A 21,005-nucleotide genomic window follows, 5' to 3' on the forward strand; every position below is an offset into this window, starting at 1 on the left:
GAAGATATCTACTCATATTTAAATTTAATATATCAATATTTTTAACTTTATATAAAAAAATTTGGCAAAAATAATATATACATGTAACAAAATTTATACATATTAAACAAGGCTCTACTCACTTCTGAAACTCCCATTCGCGATTATCAAGCGGACAGACCTGTCGTGTTTTTAGCCAACGTGAAATACAATGAAAATGAAAGGCGTGCTAAGAACAAAGATACAATTACAATAAGATTCAAGTAAAAATTTGACGATCCTAATCTCAAAATATTGTAAACCTACATTACATACACCCCAGGCTACCGTGCACTCCTCGCTAGTCGCAGAGGCTTGGTTTGCTTGACATTCGATACATAGGTCCATAATGTGATTACGACAAATAGCGCAATTATCCACAACAATATCTAAAAGATATAAGAAATTACATTAGAAAGTCTGTGCTTATTATTATGATATATTTTGAATGCTGTACAGTAATAATGCTCGATAGTTCTTACCCCAGGCCCATAATGCCACTGCGTTCCACTGAAACAAACATAATTAGATTTAGGAGGCCTAATTACACATTACTTCAATTTTAAGCGAGAATTTAAATTCTCTCTATTTTCTTCTTGAAGTCGACAGAAAAACAGAGGGAGAGCCTCGCTTAAAGTTAAAATAATGTTGGTGCAGTCGGACCTTAGTAAACAATGCAAAGACAACAGGATTGTGCCATAAAGACGAATCACAGAGTGACAAAGCGTACTGCGCAAATGAGGTTAGAAATTATGTTTCACGCCACGCGGCGATTGCAAGTGAAATCGATTATACATGCTCTATATACACATGTCGACATTTACCTTTTTCACTTCAAAACGCTTCTTTTCGCCTTTTCCGCTGCTGGAGGTCGGTAGATCACACTCGTCATCGTCTATCTCCATGGTTGTCGCCATTTCTTGAATGCCTTGAATTTAGAAGCACCGAAATAAGTGGCGCTGCCAGTCGCGCAGTATTTACCGGCCGAACAGCAAGAACGGATCTTCCGAAGGTTAATTCGTTCCAAGGGACTTATCCGCGCATTGGCGCGTCTCGGCAAAATATTTAAATATTTTTTTATGCTGTTTTTTAGGCCTGTTCTTTTTTGGCTGAACTTTTGCACTAGATCATCTTTCTTCTTTTTCTTTCTAACAGGAGCTGGTCTCAATCAGTGTGGTCAATTTCTTAAGGCTTAAAACACTTTTTGTAAATCCGGACTAATGCTTATGGCATAAGGCATAAGCGCATAAACTAATCAGAGGGTTTAGTTGTATTTTTCTAAGATATTTAAAAAAGATAAAAAAATTTTTTAATTTAAAAAAAAATTAAAAAGTTAACGTTTAAAAAATAATTTAGTTAAGTTAAAATTTAAAATTAACTAAGTTAAGTTAAAAGTTATTAACTTTTTAACTTTCTTTTAACTTTTAACGTTTTAACTAGCTACTCAACTGCATTCCAAAAATCATAGAAACAAATCTATTGTATCCTTTTAATTGATGAGTGTACACCTAATCTTCTAACAAGCAATTATATAAGGTAGGTGTTGATATTAATGATATTATAAATAGTAAATTTGTTCACTTTTGTAATTTTCAAAATATAATGCAATCGACTTGACTTCAGAAAATTGTATACGAATATGCACGCTCATACATGTTCATGTATACATGTATACAAATATTTTATATTTTATTAGCAGAGTATCAATAATGAAACTTTTCCTAGGATGAAAAATTTCTCCATTAACTTCAATGGTTAAAATTTTCACTTTTTATTTTGCATCTTAAAGATAAAGTTTCATGATTGATATCGGTCAGATAAAATACGAGCAAGGCCAATAATCATTGCCATAGATATTCACAAAATACTCATCCACAACAAACATTGATTCGTAGCAATAAGCAAATTCACTCACCTTCCGAAAAATTCTTAGCGCCAGCCGGTTGCTCGTTACGAAAGGCTTGTTGTGCTCAACACACGATGATAATAATTACATGATATAAAGATCGTCTGATATCTCATTCGATATTCCCGATACAAATTTATACGCAGTATCTGACGCTTGCTCTTGATGAAAAAAATCGCACGAAAATTGTGGAATCGCTACACATTTCGATAGGAATCGAATACGACGCGACGCGACGCGACGCGAACTATATAGCGGCCTGCGCAGGCGCAAATCTATCGGCGCGAAATGCCGCTCAATGTTTTCCCGCCCTTTTCGATGTTGCATCAAACGCCGCATTGTCACGTTATCAGACACCTTCTCATAGCGATGTATCTTCCTGTATATAAAAAACAAGCAAAGAAATTAGAAAACAGTAACCCTTATAAAAATTTAATAGTAATATTTTATCTTTTTCTTCCCTTATATAGTAAATTTTTATAAGGCTAGTATTAATATTATAATTGCAGCCAATTAATTATTTATTTAAAAATACTGTTAATAAACTTTTAATAACTCAAAATAAATAATTAATTGGCCGCAATTATAATACTAGTACTATCCTTGTAAAAATTTTCTATATAAGGGAAGAAAAAGATAAAATTCTCAAATAGAAGATAAAAATCGTAATAATATCAAAGGGCATTATCGTGATTTTATTTATGAAGTAAGTTCAAATATCAAATATATCACAATGATATAATGATATTATGATGACGTCATAATATCATTATAATTATGACTCTCATTGTGTTCTATTGTGTATTGTAGGACTGTGTTTCAAATTGAGTGCTGAAAATATATACGTATACGTAACATAAACTATAGATTTTCAGCGCTCGCAGTGAATTTTGAAACACAGTCTTGCACAGCCCTAAGATTCATATAACTCCTAAAATGAAATTTTTTTCAGGATGCTTTCAAATATGGGATATGGCATCGTTACAAGTCAGCGATGATAGCAATCAAAGATACGTATATACTTACGACTTATTCGACACAACGCAAAATCGTCAATCATAAACCGATATTTTGCGCAGTGATATTTCTTTCTGGTTTTTTGTCGACCTCGCCTCTCCCCGGCTTTCAGACGCCTTTCGACTTTTCCAGAGCTTCACGACACACAGTGCGCATGCGCGCTTTCGGAAATGTAGACTGTCACTGCGGGAAGTAGGAGGGGAAGGGCGGAGAAGTTGGCAGCACTGGCCGGCAAGAAAATGGCGTAGTGTCGCTCAATGAAAGTATACACGGGTGAGGAACATGCTTCGTGCGGCGTCACCGACGCGTTGCGATTAACATGTAAATAATACATAACAAATCGCATCGTATATAATTATACTAACGTAAGTCGTGAGTCCCTCTTGCCTTCGTCATAGTGACACTCGTGTACCCGATGAGATTCCGGTGATACGTTTCTGATTGCATGTCCGCAATGGCCGACGACTCCGCACCGCTGCCAAAGAGGCGCCAATTGGTAAACAAAGAGCACGCGCGAATTCGGCTGGACGTTATCGTTGCCGACGACAACGTCGACGCCGACGTTGATGCCGCGTCGAGTAATCCTCGAGCGGTACGGTCCACGTGTTATCTCATTACACGTGTGTCATCTTACAGCGCGAGCGAACCAGGAAGTTGTATACGGACGACTGGACCATAGGTGATGAAGAAATTGAGGGTCGCAGGACCTTTCAACTTGATGAGAAGATTGAGGCCAAGAGGTATGACCTGAGCAACTTCAGTGGCCTCTTTCGTGAGATGACCGGGCCGGAGCTGAATCTAACGTACCTGCAGAAACATGGTCTGCAGATACCACTGCTGTTTAGGGATAAGTCCGGGCTGGGCTTGCGAGTACCCAGCTCCAACTTCTCTGTTAACGATGTCAGAACTTGCGTTGGTAAGTCTCAAATATGAGTGAAAAAGACAGTGTTCGATAAATGTTAATAATATTTATACAATAGGTTCTAAGAGAGTACTGGATGTTATGGACGTTAATACTCAGAAGAATGAAGATATGACTATGAAAGAATGGCAAAAGTATTACGAAGATCCCAACAAGGAACGCTTGTTGAATGTGATCTCATTAGAATTTAGTCATACCAAGTTAGAGAATTATGTACAATCGCCTGCACTAGTACGACAAGTAGATTGGGTAGATGTAGTATGGCCAAGGCATCTGAAGGAATCTCAAGTGGAATCTACGAACCTTTTAGAAGATATGATGTATCCAAAAGTACAGAAGTACTGCTTAATGTCAGTAAAAGGTTGTTATACTGATTTTCATGTCGATTTTGGTGGTACGAGCGTGTGGTATCATATTCTGCATGGTGGAAAAATCTTTTGGCTAATTCCACCCACTGAGAAAAACTTGACTCTCTATCAAGAGTGGGTACTGAGTGGCAAACAGTCAGATGTATTCTTTGGTGATATGGTAGATAAATGTGGCAGGATAAGTCTAACGGCTGGTATGACCCTATTTATACCAACTGGTTGGATACATGCGGTATATACTCCTCAGGATTCTTTAGTCTTTGGTGGAAATTTCCTTCATAGTTTCGGTATAGAAATGCAATTGAAAGTGGCACAAGTAGAAGAACATACAAAAGTACCACAGAAATTTCGATATCCATTCTTCACAGAAATGTTGTGGTAAGAATGAATAATGCATTTTGTGTTATTATTAAGTATGATATATATGTTGTCTTGTGTATTGTAAAGCTCTATGTATTTTCACAGGTATGTTCTCGAAAGATATGTGCATGTGCTGTTGGGTAGAAGTCATTTGGATATATCTGAATCACAGCGACAACACTTAGTCCCGCAACATCATCAGCATGTACATGTAACGGATTTCGAATTGCATGGCTTGAAATCTATAGTAATGTATCTGCATTCATTGCCATCAACCAAGAAGAACGTTCCGGAACTAATGCGTGATCCAGTCGCTCTTATTCATGATGTTCGATGTTTGGTAGAGCAGCATAGACACGATAATCCAGAAGCGGCAGTGACAGGCAATCCTGTGTTACCTCCACCACCACCCTTGACTATTGTTGACAGGGTATCTATCTTTCACTATATTAAATCGAAATTTAATCGAAACTTAATTGAAATAAGTAATACTTCTTATCTAATTTACTTTGTCTTACTTTTTTTTCAGGAACGCTTGAGAGTAGTGCGAAAAGGTTTTGTAAAATCGCAAAGACATCACTCGGACAAGTCCGAAAGAGCATTTCCACGTAGGAGACGTACTAGATGTAAGAAATGTGAAGCTTGCACTAGACAGGACTGTCGGGAGTGCGTATTTTGTCAAGACATGGTCAAATTCGGAGGCAGCGGTCGCGCTAAACAAACATGTCTCATGCGCCAATGTCTTAGACCTATGCTTCCCGTCACATCATCCTGTAAAGTCTGTCGTTTAGATGGCTGGAAACAACCACCTGCACCATTAACGGGTATGTATAATTTGCAATAAATTTTTTTTTTTTTAGTTTCTAAATCATATAGAATTTTTTATTTACTATAAAAATATTTTCTTTACTATATTATAAAAATTATTATTACACAGTATAATTTTATATTAGTAAATTAAACAATTTTTATATTCTAAATCTTCATATGATTTACATTATATATGTAAATTGTGTGTATGTGCATGTTTCATTTTTCCTGTAACACGCCTTTATATGAACCAATTTACAATGACTGAAACAATTGATAATGTTTAGCCTTGGCATGTAGATATAACTGTTTTTGATGTTTTTTTTACATGCAAATAAAATTCATGATTATGAACGAAATTAAAAATATGAATGATTTAATTGAAAATTAAATTACAGTAGTTACTTCAATGTAATGAATATGTACATGTATGTTAAATTTCATAAAATTTTATGAAAAATACATAAAATTTCATGTATACCTACACAAATATACTTTTCAGTTATAAATACATTAAATTTAATGTAATGAAATTAAATTCAAATTATGTAACTTAAAAGTATATTAAGGCTACGGAAACATCACCTGGGTGCCCCTGTTGTATCACCTTATTCTTATTTAACATTGGGCGAACAACAAGGATAAAACAATACACAGAGGCACTTGAGTTGTCTAAAAGTATTTCATGAAATTTTTAATAGTATAGAGGGGGGCTTCAATGATAGAAAGTAACAATTTACTGTGAGAGAGTGTTGTCAAAAAAAAATCAGTTTCGAAATTTTATTGTTTCATTGTCCCCCTTTTTTTCCTATAAATCGAATGTTTAAATAATTGCAGGTAAATCTTTCCCCACAACACCATCTACTTTAATGGAATGTTCAATCTGCTTCGACATTGTACATCCAGAGTGTATAGGCTTGAACTCCAAGGAGATAACTGTCAATGATGATTTACCGAATAGTTGGGAGTGTCCAGAGTGTTTTGAGCGAGGTCGGAACTTGGATTGTCGGCCGCGTCACGCAAGGGGTCGTACGCGAAAACTATCAATATCCAGTGCGGCTTCTTCAGCGCCGACGACAGATTCTGAACGAGCTATGACACCGAGTAAACAATCGAGGCTTGATCCTAACGACGTATGTAAATTCTTTTATATAGAAATTATAAAATGATCTTGGATGTTTTCCATTTAGTGACACATGTCGTCACAAACATTCTATCTTTCTTGACGTTCAGAGAATAACAAAGACACTCGGTTTGTGTGGATTTGTGTCACTAAATGAAAAACACTCTTTATGTCTGCATTAGAATAATTTTTACATATTTTCACAATTGAATCTCCAGATAAGCATAAGCCGCGTTGTATAGAGCGTTGCTGTATACATTCCGCGTGCTTTATTTTCCTCAGGCGTGGAACGATTCGCCCGGGGAGCCAGCCGAAGGTGAACAGAGAATGACTCAGCAACGTACCCAGTTAGCTATGCAGTTGATTGCCTCGAGCAGCAGATCTTTAGTAAGGCCGCATGTAGTGGTTAGGCCAGCACCGCCACCACCTATTCAAGAAACGGATGGCGAAAACGAACAGAATTTGGTATACAACAAGACAGCAGTGCTTGCGATATTCAGATTCCTCAGTATAAAGGATCTGCTTAATTGTGCCTTGGTTTGCCGTACCTGGGCGAGATACAGTACAGATTTCAGTCTTTGGAAGAAACTCGACATGTCGCACTACAGCCTTCGTTCCGTACACTTGACGGTTATTGTCCGCCGACAACCCGAGTGTCTTTTGCTGGACTGGACCAACATCAATAAGATGCAATTAGCTTGGCTGTTGGAAAGATTACCGCAGTTACGAACATTGTCTCTTCAGGGCTGTACTTGGGCCGGTGTTCGTGCCCTGAAAAGATGCAGCTGTCCGCCTCTAGAAAAGCTGAATCTGAGTTATGTTACCTCTTTGAATGATACTGTTTTGCAAGAAATCCTGGATTCACCAACAGATTCAAGACCTGGCATTATCGATAAAACATCACGATTGAAACATCTCAAGAATTTATCTTTAGCCGGATGCGATCTCACGGATCGAGGAGTGAGATATATAGTCCAGCAATTATCGGATCTTGAAACTTTAGACCTTTCCTCGATTGGCAGGCTCACCGATTCCGGAGTAGCGCATTTGACGTCGCTATCAAATCTGGCGTCGCTGAATCTAGCAAATTGCAAGTTGCTCACTGAAACGACTCTCGATCATCTAGCGAAATGTAAGGCATTAAAACGGCTGGATCTGCGACACACAACCCAAGTATCAACACAAGCTGTCATCAAGTTTGCTGCTAAAAGCGAACATAATTTGCATGTAACGGACGTTAAGTTGGTGGAAGAGAAGAAGAAGGTTAAAACCGATTTTATGGACACGTGAAAAAGCATGGCGCTTACACACGAACTAATGTTCAGTGCAATCCGGTTATCATCGCGTAAGAATCATCGTTTGCAAAGAATTAAAGCCATAATACAATACACCATGCTACGATCAGCGATTATTTATTTTACACGAGAGACTCTCTAAGCAATGTTACAATACGAACCTTATAATATAACAGAAAGGACATGATAATCTATTCGGATAACATTTATTTTTATTAATATGAAGACCAAACACAATTTTAACAATAATGATTTCTTCACAACTTGGATTTCTTATATTATTTTCTTTTTTCTTATTGTAAATATTTACCTATTTGATCGTGTGATTTACATAAATATACCATGTTTATATATTTTCCAAAACTGTTGAATATCATTTCGAAATAAATACTTTGATTTATTCACATTTTTCCTTTACAACAATATCGGAGGAAGTAATAGTATTTATTGCAATTTTGTAATTTTTTTATATCTCTTTGTAAGTAAAGCTTAAATTCAAATTTTATTGAACTCTATTAAAATGAAGAACAGTTCATTATTTCTATGCTTTATCTAGCATCTTAAGTTTATTTCAGAAAATTAACTTCCAACTTGTCATCAAAAGAACATTCATTAATTTGGAATATCTCTCGTGTCCACATATACAGCTACATAAACTACAGATATGTATATATAAATACATTTGAATTTATTTTGAATTAAATTCATTCTGCTTAATTACATCTCAAAATTTTGCAAATAAATAGTACGAAATAATAATAAAATTTCTTGGATTGTTATCTTTTTCTCTTTCTTTTTTGTAGTTTAAATATTTCATAAAGATATTAATAATTTATTAATATTTCTTTTTTTTCTTTATTCAACGTTATATAGCATCAGATTGCAAAGGTACATCATATACTAAAGAAAAAAATGTACGAAAATGAATGTAAGAATTCTGTCGAATCATTGTTCACATCAGAAACAGTATTGTTCACATAAGTTGTGAAGGTAGAAAATACTTGGAAATAAGTATTTTCTTTGCACGAGTGTTTGAACAAACCTCGCCCGAGAATTCATGGCAAAAAATGACGTCAATAATTACACATACACGTATATTTACATTTATTCGCAGCATGCGTCAAAACATGTGTATCGAAAACTACTGTAACACTAGTTCGGTGATTTTACGTGATAATCGAAGATAGCATGTACATGCTTTGAATTTGTATTTTCGACCTGAATTCATCTCGTGATGTTCTGTGCAAGCCAATGTATATATATTTGCTTTTTATATATATGCACATTTCAGTTATACTTCTTTTTCCTTTCCATCCCTTTTTTAAGTGTTCTATATAAGATCTTATGTAAACAAAAATGATGAATTAGATATTGACTCAAGTGCCATCGTGCATTTCATGAAATTGTCTATTTTCTTTATTGTTTTCCAGTGCGTTCAACGGAATTCGTTGTGATCATATCATTTGTATCACAATATTTTAAAGAAGATAGCAAACACCGTTCTCACAAGTTTTGCGTGTCGCTATCTTTGCGTTGAAGACATTGTCGCGAGCGAAAGTCGTTCTTGTATAAAGAAAAAGTATTTTTTTCTTTATATAATTAAATTTTTTTGCAGCAATTTAAAATAAGAACGAAATCGCCACGATGTAAAACATTGTATAATACATGTAATTCATAAACAACCATAGCGATCTCTGATTCCCAAATATAATTTTGATTTGTAAAAGGTGATCAATTTTTTTCTCTCTCTCGTTCAATTTCAATTTAAATTTTATAGTTTAAAATAGAATAGAACTTTTCGCTCGAAAGAATTTCAAAAAAGAATTTATATTGCCAGAAACCAGAATAACTTGTCCGATTAGTTTTTCACAAAAGAATTTTCTAAACAAAAAAGTATAAATATATGTCTCTCTTATAATATAAATACACGTCTTCTCTAAAACTATCGAATTTATGATATATGTTAGATAATTTTTTATTTGAAAATTCATAAATATTATCTACATTTAGCTTATTTAAAATTAAATTAATAGTCAATACTTGGTTTATATAGCAGTTATATTTTCGTAATACTTACATTATATTCCATTTCAAAAGAAAAATAACGTATAATAAAAGATAAAAAGGAAGAGAAAAAAATGAAGGGAGAAAAACAAAATGTAACGCAAAAATCTATTAAGGTCGATTATTTGTGATTGTGTATTTAAAGACCTACTCAGAGTCATCCAACATGGATAAAATTTTCTCTGAAATAAAAAAAGCATTTCTTAAAATACGTAAAGATAAAAATGTAACATATAGATAACATGTTTCTAATACTTCGTATAGTTTGTATAGTTTACGATGGCTTATATGAAAGAAACATATGCTAGTACTGCATATTTTCGTTAGTTATGTGAACAGAAATATTTCCTAAAAACACAAATTTTTATTTGCTAAATATTTTGTCGAAGCAATAAATTATTTCACTATAAATACACCATTTATTCTGCTAATAAAACAATAATGGTTTTATTGCGATAACAAAGTGCATTTGTTAGATATACATATATTTTATTTTACTTTATTAGCAGCAAATTCATGTTTAACAATTGAAAAAATCAAACTCATTCGTTCAATCAATATTCAAAGCACCAGGAAATGTTTCAAGTCCTTGGCTTGAATATTTACATCTTAAATTCTTACTTAGAATAGAATCATACATAGAGTTATTATTTCATCGAAGAAATTCGCTTCCTTAGTAAGCTGTTACGAGAATTTCCGCGTTCGATCAATAATAATAATTTATTTAAAAATATGTGTGTAACATACAATTGTCTATATTTTAATATGTGCATTTGCATACGATACATTCTTTGGAAATATTCTTTGCTTAGGCTGTTTTTTAGTCTAACCTAGTTCGGCTAAGACAGAATCAAGATCCTCCTGCAGGGTGAGACTGTCTTCTCGCTGCTTCATTAAATTGTCCTTGATCCTGTCTACCTGCGCTTTCAACAAATAATTACCCTTTTTCAAGGCTGCCAGTCGTCCCTCGTGTTTCGTCACACGTTTCTAAAAAAGAAACAGATGTTCAGGAATGCAATTCAAAAGTTCAATCATGATATTTTCGACCACAACTCACTTGCAAATTGTTTTTGCGCTTCTCAATAGGTGCTTGATCGTCATCAGACTCAGAATCGTCTTCCTCTGATTCTTCAGACTCTGACTCTTCCTCAGACTCCGTCTCTTCCTCTTCTTCCTCCTCTTCTTCTACTTCTTCCTCTTCGTCATCGGTATCTCCCATCAGTTTCGCCATCTTGTCCACTTGCTTCTGCAGCTGCTTGTATTTCTTCTTTTCTTCCAGCAATAATTTCTGCTGCTGTTTGATCTGCTCTTTTAGCGCATGTCTCTCTTTCCTGGCATTCACAGCTTTATCTCTATTTATACAGTTAATTTAGTATATAATTTTATATATTATTTAATGTATGATCACTTACTGTAATTTGTATAGATCTTCGCCACACTTACATAAAATTCTTAATTTTTGAAGTGAGAAGCTTGATCTCTCTTTGCGCACGTCTCTCTGCTCCGACTTTAGGATCCTCGTCTTCTTCTTCTTCTTCTTCTGTGCTTTCCTCTTCCTCCTCGCTCGCGCTGCGAACATCCTGTTTGTCTATACTCTTTTGTGATGCAATCTTGGCTATGTCCTTCGCGCTTGGACAACCAGCCAATGCCATTCCTGCAACATCGTACCATCCTAGGTCTTCCCAATCCTCTACTAACTCCACTATCGGCTCAATTGGCGTAAGCTCTTCTTCTGATAAGCAAAGCAAAGAAAAGCGAAGCAAAGAAATATGATTAATATAAGCTTATCTCTAGCAATTAACAGTAACATAACTGTTAGTTAATAATACAATTTTCCATTCAACATAAATATTACGAGAAATGTGTTATACTGTTAAATGGGAAATTATAATTAACAATAATTATGTTATTGTTAGTTGATGTTTTTTGAGAAGCATTAATATAAAGTATAAGAATAGATATGATTTGCGTAGAATTGATAATAAGATTTTGCTTGAAAAGCGATTAATTCAAAGCAATTATAGGGAGAGTGTGATAAGTTCAGATAAGTACGCAAATCATAAATCACTAGCTTTTAGCAAAGCGGACACATTCTTAATCACGCACCAGCTTTCATACGCTTTTCTAACGCTGCATACATTCTTCTCATTTCTTCCAATTCGTTTCTAGCCTTATCTCTTTCCCCGACGGCGATGACTGATTCTTTCTCCGCTTTTTCTGCATCTTTTCTCGCTTGCTGCACTTCCTGCCTCAAAGATTCCGTGAGTTTCTCATCCTGTTGTTTGTTTTCTTGGGTATTCTTTTGTAACTTGATACGTTCTACTTCTGCCTCGAGATTCAAAATTCTTGCCTGCACATGAAATTATTTTATAAAAAATGATCTTTAACTATTTCTTTAACCCTTCGATTTCTTCCTTCCGAGCAGGTCAATATTAATTTGCTTTACTTAGGTAAGATTATGAAATAAGATCCTAAGTAGGATTGGATAAAGTAAATATAAATTTTATTGAAATTTTCCTAAAATACCAAATATCAAGTTTTATAAATAAAAATCAAGTCCAATTACCTGCAATCGTTTATTGTCCCGTTCTAAGGTTTCTTTGTTTCTGAGTTCCATCGCGAGCATCTGCTTAGTGCTTTGCAAATCATCTCTAACAGCATCAATATCATCCATTTCATCTTGAATAGTTTCTTCTACGGGCGCTTCCTCAGCCTTTTGAATTTGCTCCTCAATGGTCATTTGTCGTCGGAATTTTCTTAATCCCTCCAGTATTGGTTTTGAGCGGTCATTCGTCTTCACAGTCTTGAGTTTCACGCCCTGTTGAATCTGTTTCAGCAACTGATTGTGCATATTCGACTTTTCGGATTCGAATACGAAGTGGGCCTTGCCTAACAGAGAAAGACAATCGATTAGCATAAAAACACATATATTTTCCTGGCTCTCCATTGCCTTTTAAGAAAAAATACAAAATACTAAATATTTCATGCTTCATAATACTAAATATTTAATATACTATCGCAATATCTTTTGTATAGCAACAAAAAATATACATTTTCGAAACATAATATAAAAATATAGTTTTACATTATTTTACATTATATACAGTATATTAGAACTTTTAAAAAAGATAGCATTAAAAATATATGTAAATTAAAATCGTAAAATAAAATTGTGTTTTTTGTCTTAAAATCTGAAATCGTTAGACATTTAATTCTGAATATTGATAATAATTGTCACTTTATTTCTTTTGAAATTTATTTGTGACTGAAAGGATAATAAATAAGAGGTATTCTAAAGAACACTTGACAGACGCGTCATATGAAATTTTATGAAAACTATTGATTGATATTTAACGCATCAACATACATTTTTAATAAGTACGATGAGTACACCCGTCTCTGACATTCTTATTTCTCGTTGAGGACGTTAATTCAGAGAGCGAAAAATTTTGCTCATTTATGCGACAGGAAAAAAAATGGAAAGCGGAATATTGGTAGACCCATTGACAAACATGAAGACACCAGTTAATTTAACAATAATCAATTAACAATTTAATTAGTCCAACAGTTTAACAATGGATAAACGGTGGCTCATCTATCGGGTAGTGGTAGTTCGGGAACATTGAAAGGAGGTGACGACATAACAATAGAACAATACTGCTGACTATTTGCGCTACAAATGAAACGCGGCAGGATGTGTTATGTTAATCGACATTTCTGTTTGTATATTCAATTGATTGTATTATGTTGCCAACGTTTCTTCAAACGATCACACGAAAAAAACGGAGGAAGAGAAGCTTCTCAAAATACAGTCTTTCTCTCTACGACGATTTCTCTTCTTCTAAGGAGAGGACACTTTCTATAAGGGGGGAAGATACGGTCCAGTAGGCATCAGACGAGGATCGAAGAGGATTCGATGATCACCTGCTGGATCGGCCGTGACTTTGTTCACTCTTTCGATCAAAGGCGCACTCCGGTCGTTACACTTAACGTGTTTGAGCGTCTTGCCACTCTCGACTTCCTTCATCATGCTAGCCCAATCTGGTCGTTTCCTCGGCCTGGATTTCAATATCTCCAACTTCTGCATTTGATCCTCGTTGAGAAGTGGTAGGTCCTTGAGAATCGTACGACTGGGTGGTGGTGGTGGCGGCCGCGGGGGTGGTGGTGGTGGAAAGTTCGCTCGCGACGAACTCTTCGATAAAGTTGGTGCACCTTGGCATAAAAGGTTCTCGTTATTTAAAAAAGTGTGATATCACAATGCATAAAAGTCATAATTTGTGTATAAAATAGAGTGTGTAAGTATATCTTCCATTTTTTATAATAGATACAATTATTTTATAATAGATACAATTAAGGGATAGATGTGTGTTCTTTAGTTTTATTTATTCCGCAAATATACCTCAAATTTTATTGAAATAAAAAAGGGACTTTATGTCAGATTTAATTTTTTCAGTATTCGTGATGTTTTATAAACATACATATTGTTATTTCTTATTCATGTACGTCAATATCTTCTGATTCATTTGTTCATAACGAAAATTATTAAATAAGTCTTACTTTGCTTTATTTACTAAAGTTATTCTTAATTCTACGTTTCTACAATATTCGATTATCTGGGCATTTATCAATTATGGGACAAAGTCGGAATCCGATCAGAATTATTCCGTTTTCACTAGAAAACACAATAAAAATTTAAGAAATAATTGAATAATTCCGATCAGAATCCATTCTGATTTTATTCTACTGCGTAAAGAAAGTTCACTGACAATCTGAAAGGATCAAATGAGTCGGACATTGTAAATGACAGAATCTATGGAAAGGAACAGCGATAATCGCCTTTCGTACCTGTAGTACTCTCACTCTTTGAGAGTGGTATAATGTCACCTCGTGATCGAGATTTCTCGATTCGGATCTGTCGTTCGAGTTGCGGTCTCGAATTTGGCTCCTGTCGTCCATTCTCGCGCGGCTTCGTTGGCAGCGGTCGACCACTCGGAATTTTTTCATTGATCTTTTCATTGATCTTTTCATTCGGCTGCTTCGGTATTATCGTAATTTTGCTTTGTTTACGTGGTAAACCATCTGACGAAGGTGCTGCCGGTTCAGCGGGTTTCGGTACACTCTATTAAACCGAGAAGGAAGAACATTTGATTAATTATAGTATAGCATCTTAATACAAATAGAATAGGAATATTTATTTTAATTTATTTAGTACCAAAATATTTATTAATCTTAAAAATATTTATGCGCAGATAATATCTAATTATATGCACATATAATCTGTATTTGATAATAATTATACTTATTTATATTGTATATATTTTTTACGAAATTATTATATATTTTATTGATTATATTCTTTTTTTTCATATCCTATTTCAACATCTATTATTAAATTAGTAAAACTATGTTAAATAATTTTAATTTTCACTCCACCGATAAGAATTCCACAATTCAATGAATCATTTACGTTTTTACGGTTACTGGCACCAACGTCTCTTCACAATTTATGTTTTTGTCACATTCTCGCAACGCAAATCAATTTCTCTCGCTATTTATTTTCATTCATTTTTTTTCTAGGATTTTTGATCGCGTCACGTCGAGAAGAATAATCGTCGTACGTCTCACATAAAGTAGTCGCGATTGAAAATAAAAAAAGAAAGACTCGTCCTCCCTCCATTTCCTCTTCTCTTGATTATTTAAAACAGAGAGGAAGAAAGAGAGAGAAAGAGATCGAAAGAACTTTCTTGGCAAGTCTCGAAGAGAGTTCATTCTACTGGCTTTAAATAATTCACATTGAAGTTCGAGATGTCACGAATGATTCGATCGTCATCGATGCAGAGTTTCCATCTTTGAAAATAAAGCTCTCATAAAATCGCCGTTAAATTTTTAAGCCACTCTCGACTAGGAATCTATTATCTTCTCTTGTGTTTCCGTGAAAACTGTTCAGCCAAAAACATTACTCATCCGCGAAATCCGTTTTGAACATATATCTGTGACATTGCATTCGCGATTTTCGAGTATGTTCCAAGTGAAATCGCGGTATAAACGCGTTAAGAAACTGACGGAAGACACAGCTGGTAAGCCATTTGAAATAGAAACGCGTGTTCTTTAAATAATCGTGACCCAGAGGCTTATATGCGGGCACGCGTACGACGAATCTCACTTTCCTTCGCGTGAGAAAAACGAAATCGCAATTGACAAACACGTGCAGCATGTCTGAAGACTTTAACGAACGGCCATGAACTAGCGATGTTCCGCAATTTTTCGAATAATGTTTTTTATTTTGTCATTGTAAATACAATGATCCAATCAATTGCGATTAATAAATACTCATATCTTAAATTTATAATTACTACTATTATTAAACTTCTAAACGATATATTAACAATTACGTATAAATGATAAACAACGATATAGAGAGAGAGACAATATAAAATTAAGTAAAAAATTATTAAATCAAGAATTGAAAAAGATAATCTGAAAACTTGTAAATAATTTATTTATCTTTATTCATGATGATAAAATTTAATAAAGAATTATGCAATTAATATAATGAAACAAATCTCGACTAATAATGAATCTGCCATCTGAATTTAATCTGTTCTTTTCATGATATAAAATGTATTCAAAATAGTCAACGATATAGTAACATAATATTAAGCTGCGCAAAATCTTCATACATAATCATAATTTCGCGCGTATTGCATATTGGATAACAATCTTGTGATTTTACGTGGCTTGTCGCCAGGAGATTGAAAGTAATCCTGAGAATTTTTTTAAATGAATGCGCAGAAGAAAATAAATAAATACTGTAATTAGACGTATTTTAATTTAATTTCTACATCAAGTTATTCTTATAAAATATCTTCAAAGATTATATGTATAATTTCAGAGCAGACTGCAAACGCGTTTTTGCACGATCTATAATCTACATCAATTTAATTATTTGATAGAGAATCACATTTCGGAAATTAATATTGAATTTAACCACTTTCCCTGTAATGATGAAGATGTTTTGTTTAGTTTATCGTAAATTTTTCTACAAAGAACTTATAAAGTACTGTTGAGTTTATAAATCGGGACTAGGATAGACTATCAAAGTGTACTGTTTGCATACAACAGATCGTGTGGAACTTCGTGCCACCGAAATGTTTATCACGCTTACTCGTTGCAAAACACCCACGCTAGCTATTAATATCATGGTCAGTACAGCAAAGTCCGCTGACTTTGAAACCTAATACCTGAATGGAAAAAGACTGCGAAAGTTGCATATACAACTTCTATCTTTGTTAGAAACAAAACAAGTTACTTGATTCCAGAGCAAATGGAAGCTGCGATTTTCGTGTTTGAATAAATCTATTGCTTTCTTCAAATGCGATAGAATAACTTCAATTAATTTTTATTTCATAATTTATATATAAATGAGATGAATCAGCCAATATTTAATTTATTTTAAAATATACTATTATTTGATTATAAAATTATTACGAACAATTCCTTACTTTCTATCTTTTCATTTTTCTTTTTTTTATCATTTTACGAAAACTCGAAAAAGTTTAACTCCAGAAATCCATCGAAAAATAATAAAATATTTCATAAAGCTATTAGAATGATTCGACATTTTACAACAAAGCTGTTCCAAAAAGTTTCTAAAAAAAAACGAAAATTTCTTTACGAGCAGTCCATCTCGCGATCATGGAAAATTATCGTGGAAAAAAAGATATCACAACCCTTTGAAATTTTTCACCAACCTTCAAGGTGACTTGGGTGAAGGCCGGAACTTCCTCAGTTTTCGGCTTAGAGTCTCTACGGGAATTAAGGGTCCAGGGCGCGGTGGGCATGGGCAATGGATTCGGGCCATCCTTAACCCATGGCGGTCGAAAGGTGGTCCTTTGCGGTGGCTGACCACCGGCGCCGGGCATCCTGCTGAGCGTCCTCTCTCACTGCAGTGGGGGATGATCTTACTCCTACCCTTAACGTCTGTCGCGAGACGTCTCGTTGAACAGGCGGCGATGTGATTCACGCTCGCTCGTGCGGTTCCGACTCGTTCACGCTGTTCTCCAAAAAACGATCCTCCCGAGGACGTACACGATGCGCCACTGACAGATTCCTGGACCGATAGGACTGCGATAGGTGGGGATCACGCGTGGGTGAGATCTCTGGCGCGATCACTTCTCGCGAGTCTTGGAATCAGTTTCCTATCGCGGCTACACCTTCTCGGAGAAAGATCCTTGAACAATCATCGATGTGCGATCGCGACGACAAACCGATTGCCGCGTTCTTCTTCTGTTTTTTTTTCTCTCGTTCTCTCGTTCAATTAGAAAGATTACTGCGGGGTCGTGACGGGATCGAGAATTTTTGCGCGAGTCCGGGAAAGATCGAGACCTGGACGCGCAACAGGCGGACTGCACCTCCCTAACCGTACGATATTTTCGTCCGTGTGACGTCATCGAGAGACATGAGCCCAAAATAGAAAAACGATCCTCTTCCCTCTAGGACGCCTTCGGCGACACGCTCGTCGAGGTCTCCATCGCCTCCTCTCCGCATCGTCGACGTCCTGCGACGCATTCCGCGTCTGTTTACTATGCAATCGCCGATCATGACCAGTTACGAAGGTCGATTGATTTTCAGGGTCAGTCAAGTCGTGGTTTCCTAATCTTGAAAGCAACTTACAATTAAACAAATGAAATTCGTTTTAATGGAATCGGATTTTAATAAGACGATTTTCCGATTTATATTTTAATCAATGTTGTCAAAACGAGAAATTAAAGGATCCAAAAGAACAATTTATGCGGAAGATATTGCGAAAGGTAATAATTTACTCCATGTAAAAGACCCAGTAATTCTAAAATCAAATAAGAATTGAAATTAAAACGGAGTGTTAGAAACGTAATAAGAAATGCGCAAAATTATATAATAAGAATATTTTCATAATTCATAAAGTCATGATCTGTACAAATTCAAAGTTGCGCAATATTAAATAGATCGGATTTCGGCTCAAATTTAAGTCATCTTCAACAAATAACAACAAATAGAAATTAGAATAAAAACTCAAACTCCGCGTACATTTATATGCATTCTGCTGAAGATTAAGAATGAAAAAGTTTCATAAATTCTAAGAAATCGTTGTTACACAGTTACAAAGCTATATAGATTGAAAATATGACTTTGTACCTTTTAAACTCGGGCTAACAGCAAAAATGCAGTAATTTTATAATATAATAGGTATACATCGTCAACAAAAATTGAAAATAAATAATAGATTAAGTAACAGAGCACAATCATGATTAAAATATAATAAATAATAAAGTAAAAGAAAGAAAAGAAGTCAATATTACACATGCAACGTCAAAAAATACAATGGAAAATAATTCATTATTCACTCTTTTAGAGACACCTTCACGGGCGAAATACTGCGTCTTTTATTCTATTTCATATAGTAAATGAAATGTGTTTCTTGACAGTCTAATTTCATTTAAAAATTAATTCAGGACCTATGATATTTTTCTGAAAGAATTATAATTTTTCGGAATATATGTGGAATATCCTCCGAACAATATGTAAATGGAATATTTTACCAATCATGAATATCGTTTTTACATTTTCTGTAAAATACTTCAGGATATACTAAAATATTGCTGGAATGTTACTTTGGAACTTTAGGAACAATATTTTATCAATATTTCATGAATATTTATTATTAACATTAGCTTAGCGTTCTCTTTTGGATCTCATGTTATTAATTCTGAATTTCTCATCTGAAATGTGTTAGAAGTCAAATCCGAGTAATAATAAATTAAATCTACATAGTTATTTGGTCATAACAAACTCACGGTCAATTAAATGTTATTATAATTATTGTGCTATAAATATAAATCTAAATTATTTATAAACGATTACTTTATATAAAAGTTCCAAATTTTTTATTTTGCTTTTATTTATCAAATAAGAAGCTAAATCAAAATATTACGAAAATTCCTGGGAAAAAATATTTCATGTATAATTATATATAATTATATAAAAAATTGACATATTTTATATACAATTATATATAAAATATGTCCATATATATATATATATAAAACAGTTTTTCTCGGGATGTTATCTTTTATTTAATAACATTAAAAAATTTTTGAACTTAAACAAAAAATTTCGAAATTACCGTAAAGTGATAAGAGCATTTTTGCGAATCAAAATTAAACTCACTTAGTTTCGAATATTTGCGCGAGATTGCGCCACCAGTTCCATCGAGAGGAAAAGAATAATAGAAGGTGAAATATGTGCGGTGAGAAAAGAACTATAATTTAATTATCATAGAAAATTAATTTTTTTATAAACTATCACAAAGTTCATATTTCGCATTAACATATATTATGATATAACTTTATATACCGTTTGAATTCTCCTGGGATGGATCATCACAGTTAAGTTTTTTATCATTGTTTATATAATATACAGCATTGATTTAAAATTAACATTATCTGACTATCTCTAATTTATTATAATTTATTATATAATCATCCAAACTAATCATTAACAATATATTTAGCGATATGATTTTGGCGCATTATTGCTCGTCATAAATACTTTACAAAATGAAAAATTTTAATTTGCGAAACCTTCCAGAGAGGTAGTTGAACGTCATGACGCATTATAAGAAATTGAAAAAAAAAATGAAAAGCTATCTTGTTTGCAAAATGCGTACAAAATCGTCAAAGTAAATTAAAGCTCTATTATTGTCGTCATTATCGTTGACCTAAAAGTCCCAATTAGGCAGCAAGGGTTCGCCGAGCTCTTTTCTGGGCTATGGGAGGGAACGAAGAATTCCGAGGAATTCTCGGCGGGTACGGCTAGGTGGTCGTCATTAATCCTTACGCGTACGCGGTGACAACCACCGAATTAGTCGGGCGATTCGTCAAAAAGAGCATTTCCGTGGGCGGGCGTGCGTTATATCCGTCGTCTCGGACGAACACATGGCGTTCCGGACATTTCGCACGCACGCACGCATGCATGCACACTCATTCGCGGCATATCTTTGCTCTGTATTGCAAAATGAGAAAAGTCGAACTTTACACTTAGAGATATTAAAATTAAAGATTTGAAAAACATTATAAGAAATTAC

General features: G+C 34.3%; 3 protein-coding genes across 3 annotated transcripts in view; 1 reads left to right on the top strand and 2 right to left on the bottom strand.

The window, feature by feature from the left end:
- LOC108686312 (RING-box protein 1A) overlaps positions 1-952 on the bottom strand; it is a 1,438-nt gene extending 486 nt beyond the window's left edge. Inside the window, exons 1-4 of the mRNA XM_018191558.1 lie at positions 843-952; positions 501-528; positions 286-407; positions 123-208 (exon numbers count right to left, since the gene is read on the bottom strand). Of these exons, the coding sequence (XP_018047047.1) occupies positions 123-208; positions 286-407; positions 501-528; positions 843-935 (329 nt within the window). The 5' untranslated portion in view covers positions 936-952. The remainder of the gene's footprint in view (positions 1-122; positions 209-285; positions 408-500; positions 529-842) is intronic.
- A 2,229-nt stretch (positions 953-3,181) lies between these two features.
- LOC108686307 (jmjC domain-containing histone demethylation protein 1) lies at positions 3,182-8,050 on the top strand. Its single transcript, XM_018191552.1, has 7 exons — positions 3,182-3,437; positions 3,578-3,857; positions 3,922-4,609; positions 4,697-5,021; positions 5,121-5,415; positions 6,239-6,534; positions 6,807-8,050. The coding sequence occupies exons 1-7, from the start codon at positions 3,387-3,389 to the stop codon at positions 7,812-7,814; spliced, it is 2,943 nt and encodes a 980-aa protein (XP_018047041.1). The 5' UTR covers positions 3,182-3,386; the 3' UTR covers positions 7,815-8,050.
- Positions 8,051-10,351: 2,301 nt separating this feature from the next.
- LOC108686319 (DNA ligase 1-like) lies at positions 10,352-18,256 on the bottom strand. The gene is made up of 8 exons (XM_018191575.1): positions 17,635-18,256; positions 14,729-15,002; positions 13,808-14,095; positions 12,450-12,772; positions 11,990-12,233; positions 11,327-11,537; positions 10,941-11,235; positions 10,352-10,870 (listed from the first exon to the last, which is right to left on the bottom strand). Exons 1-8 carry the CDS (start codon positions 17,803-17,805, stop codon positions 10,709-10,711), a joined length of 1,968 nt encoding a protein of 655 aa, XP_018047064.1. The 5' UTR covers positions 17,806-18,256; the 3' UTR covers positions 10,352-10,708.
- Positions 18,257-21,005: the final 2,749 nt, after the last annotated feature.

The sequence above is a fragment of the Atta colombica genome, unplaced genomic scaffold (assembly GCF_001594045.1).
Source record: "Atta colombica isolate Treedump-2 unplaced genomic scaffold, Acol1.0 scaffold174, whole genome shotgun sequence".
In the NCBI taxonomy this organism is placed as follows: domain Eukaryota; kingdom Metazoa; phylum Arthropoda; class Insecta; order Hymenoptera; family Formicidae; genus Atta; species Atta colombica.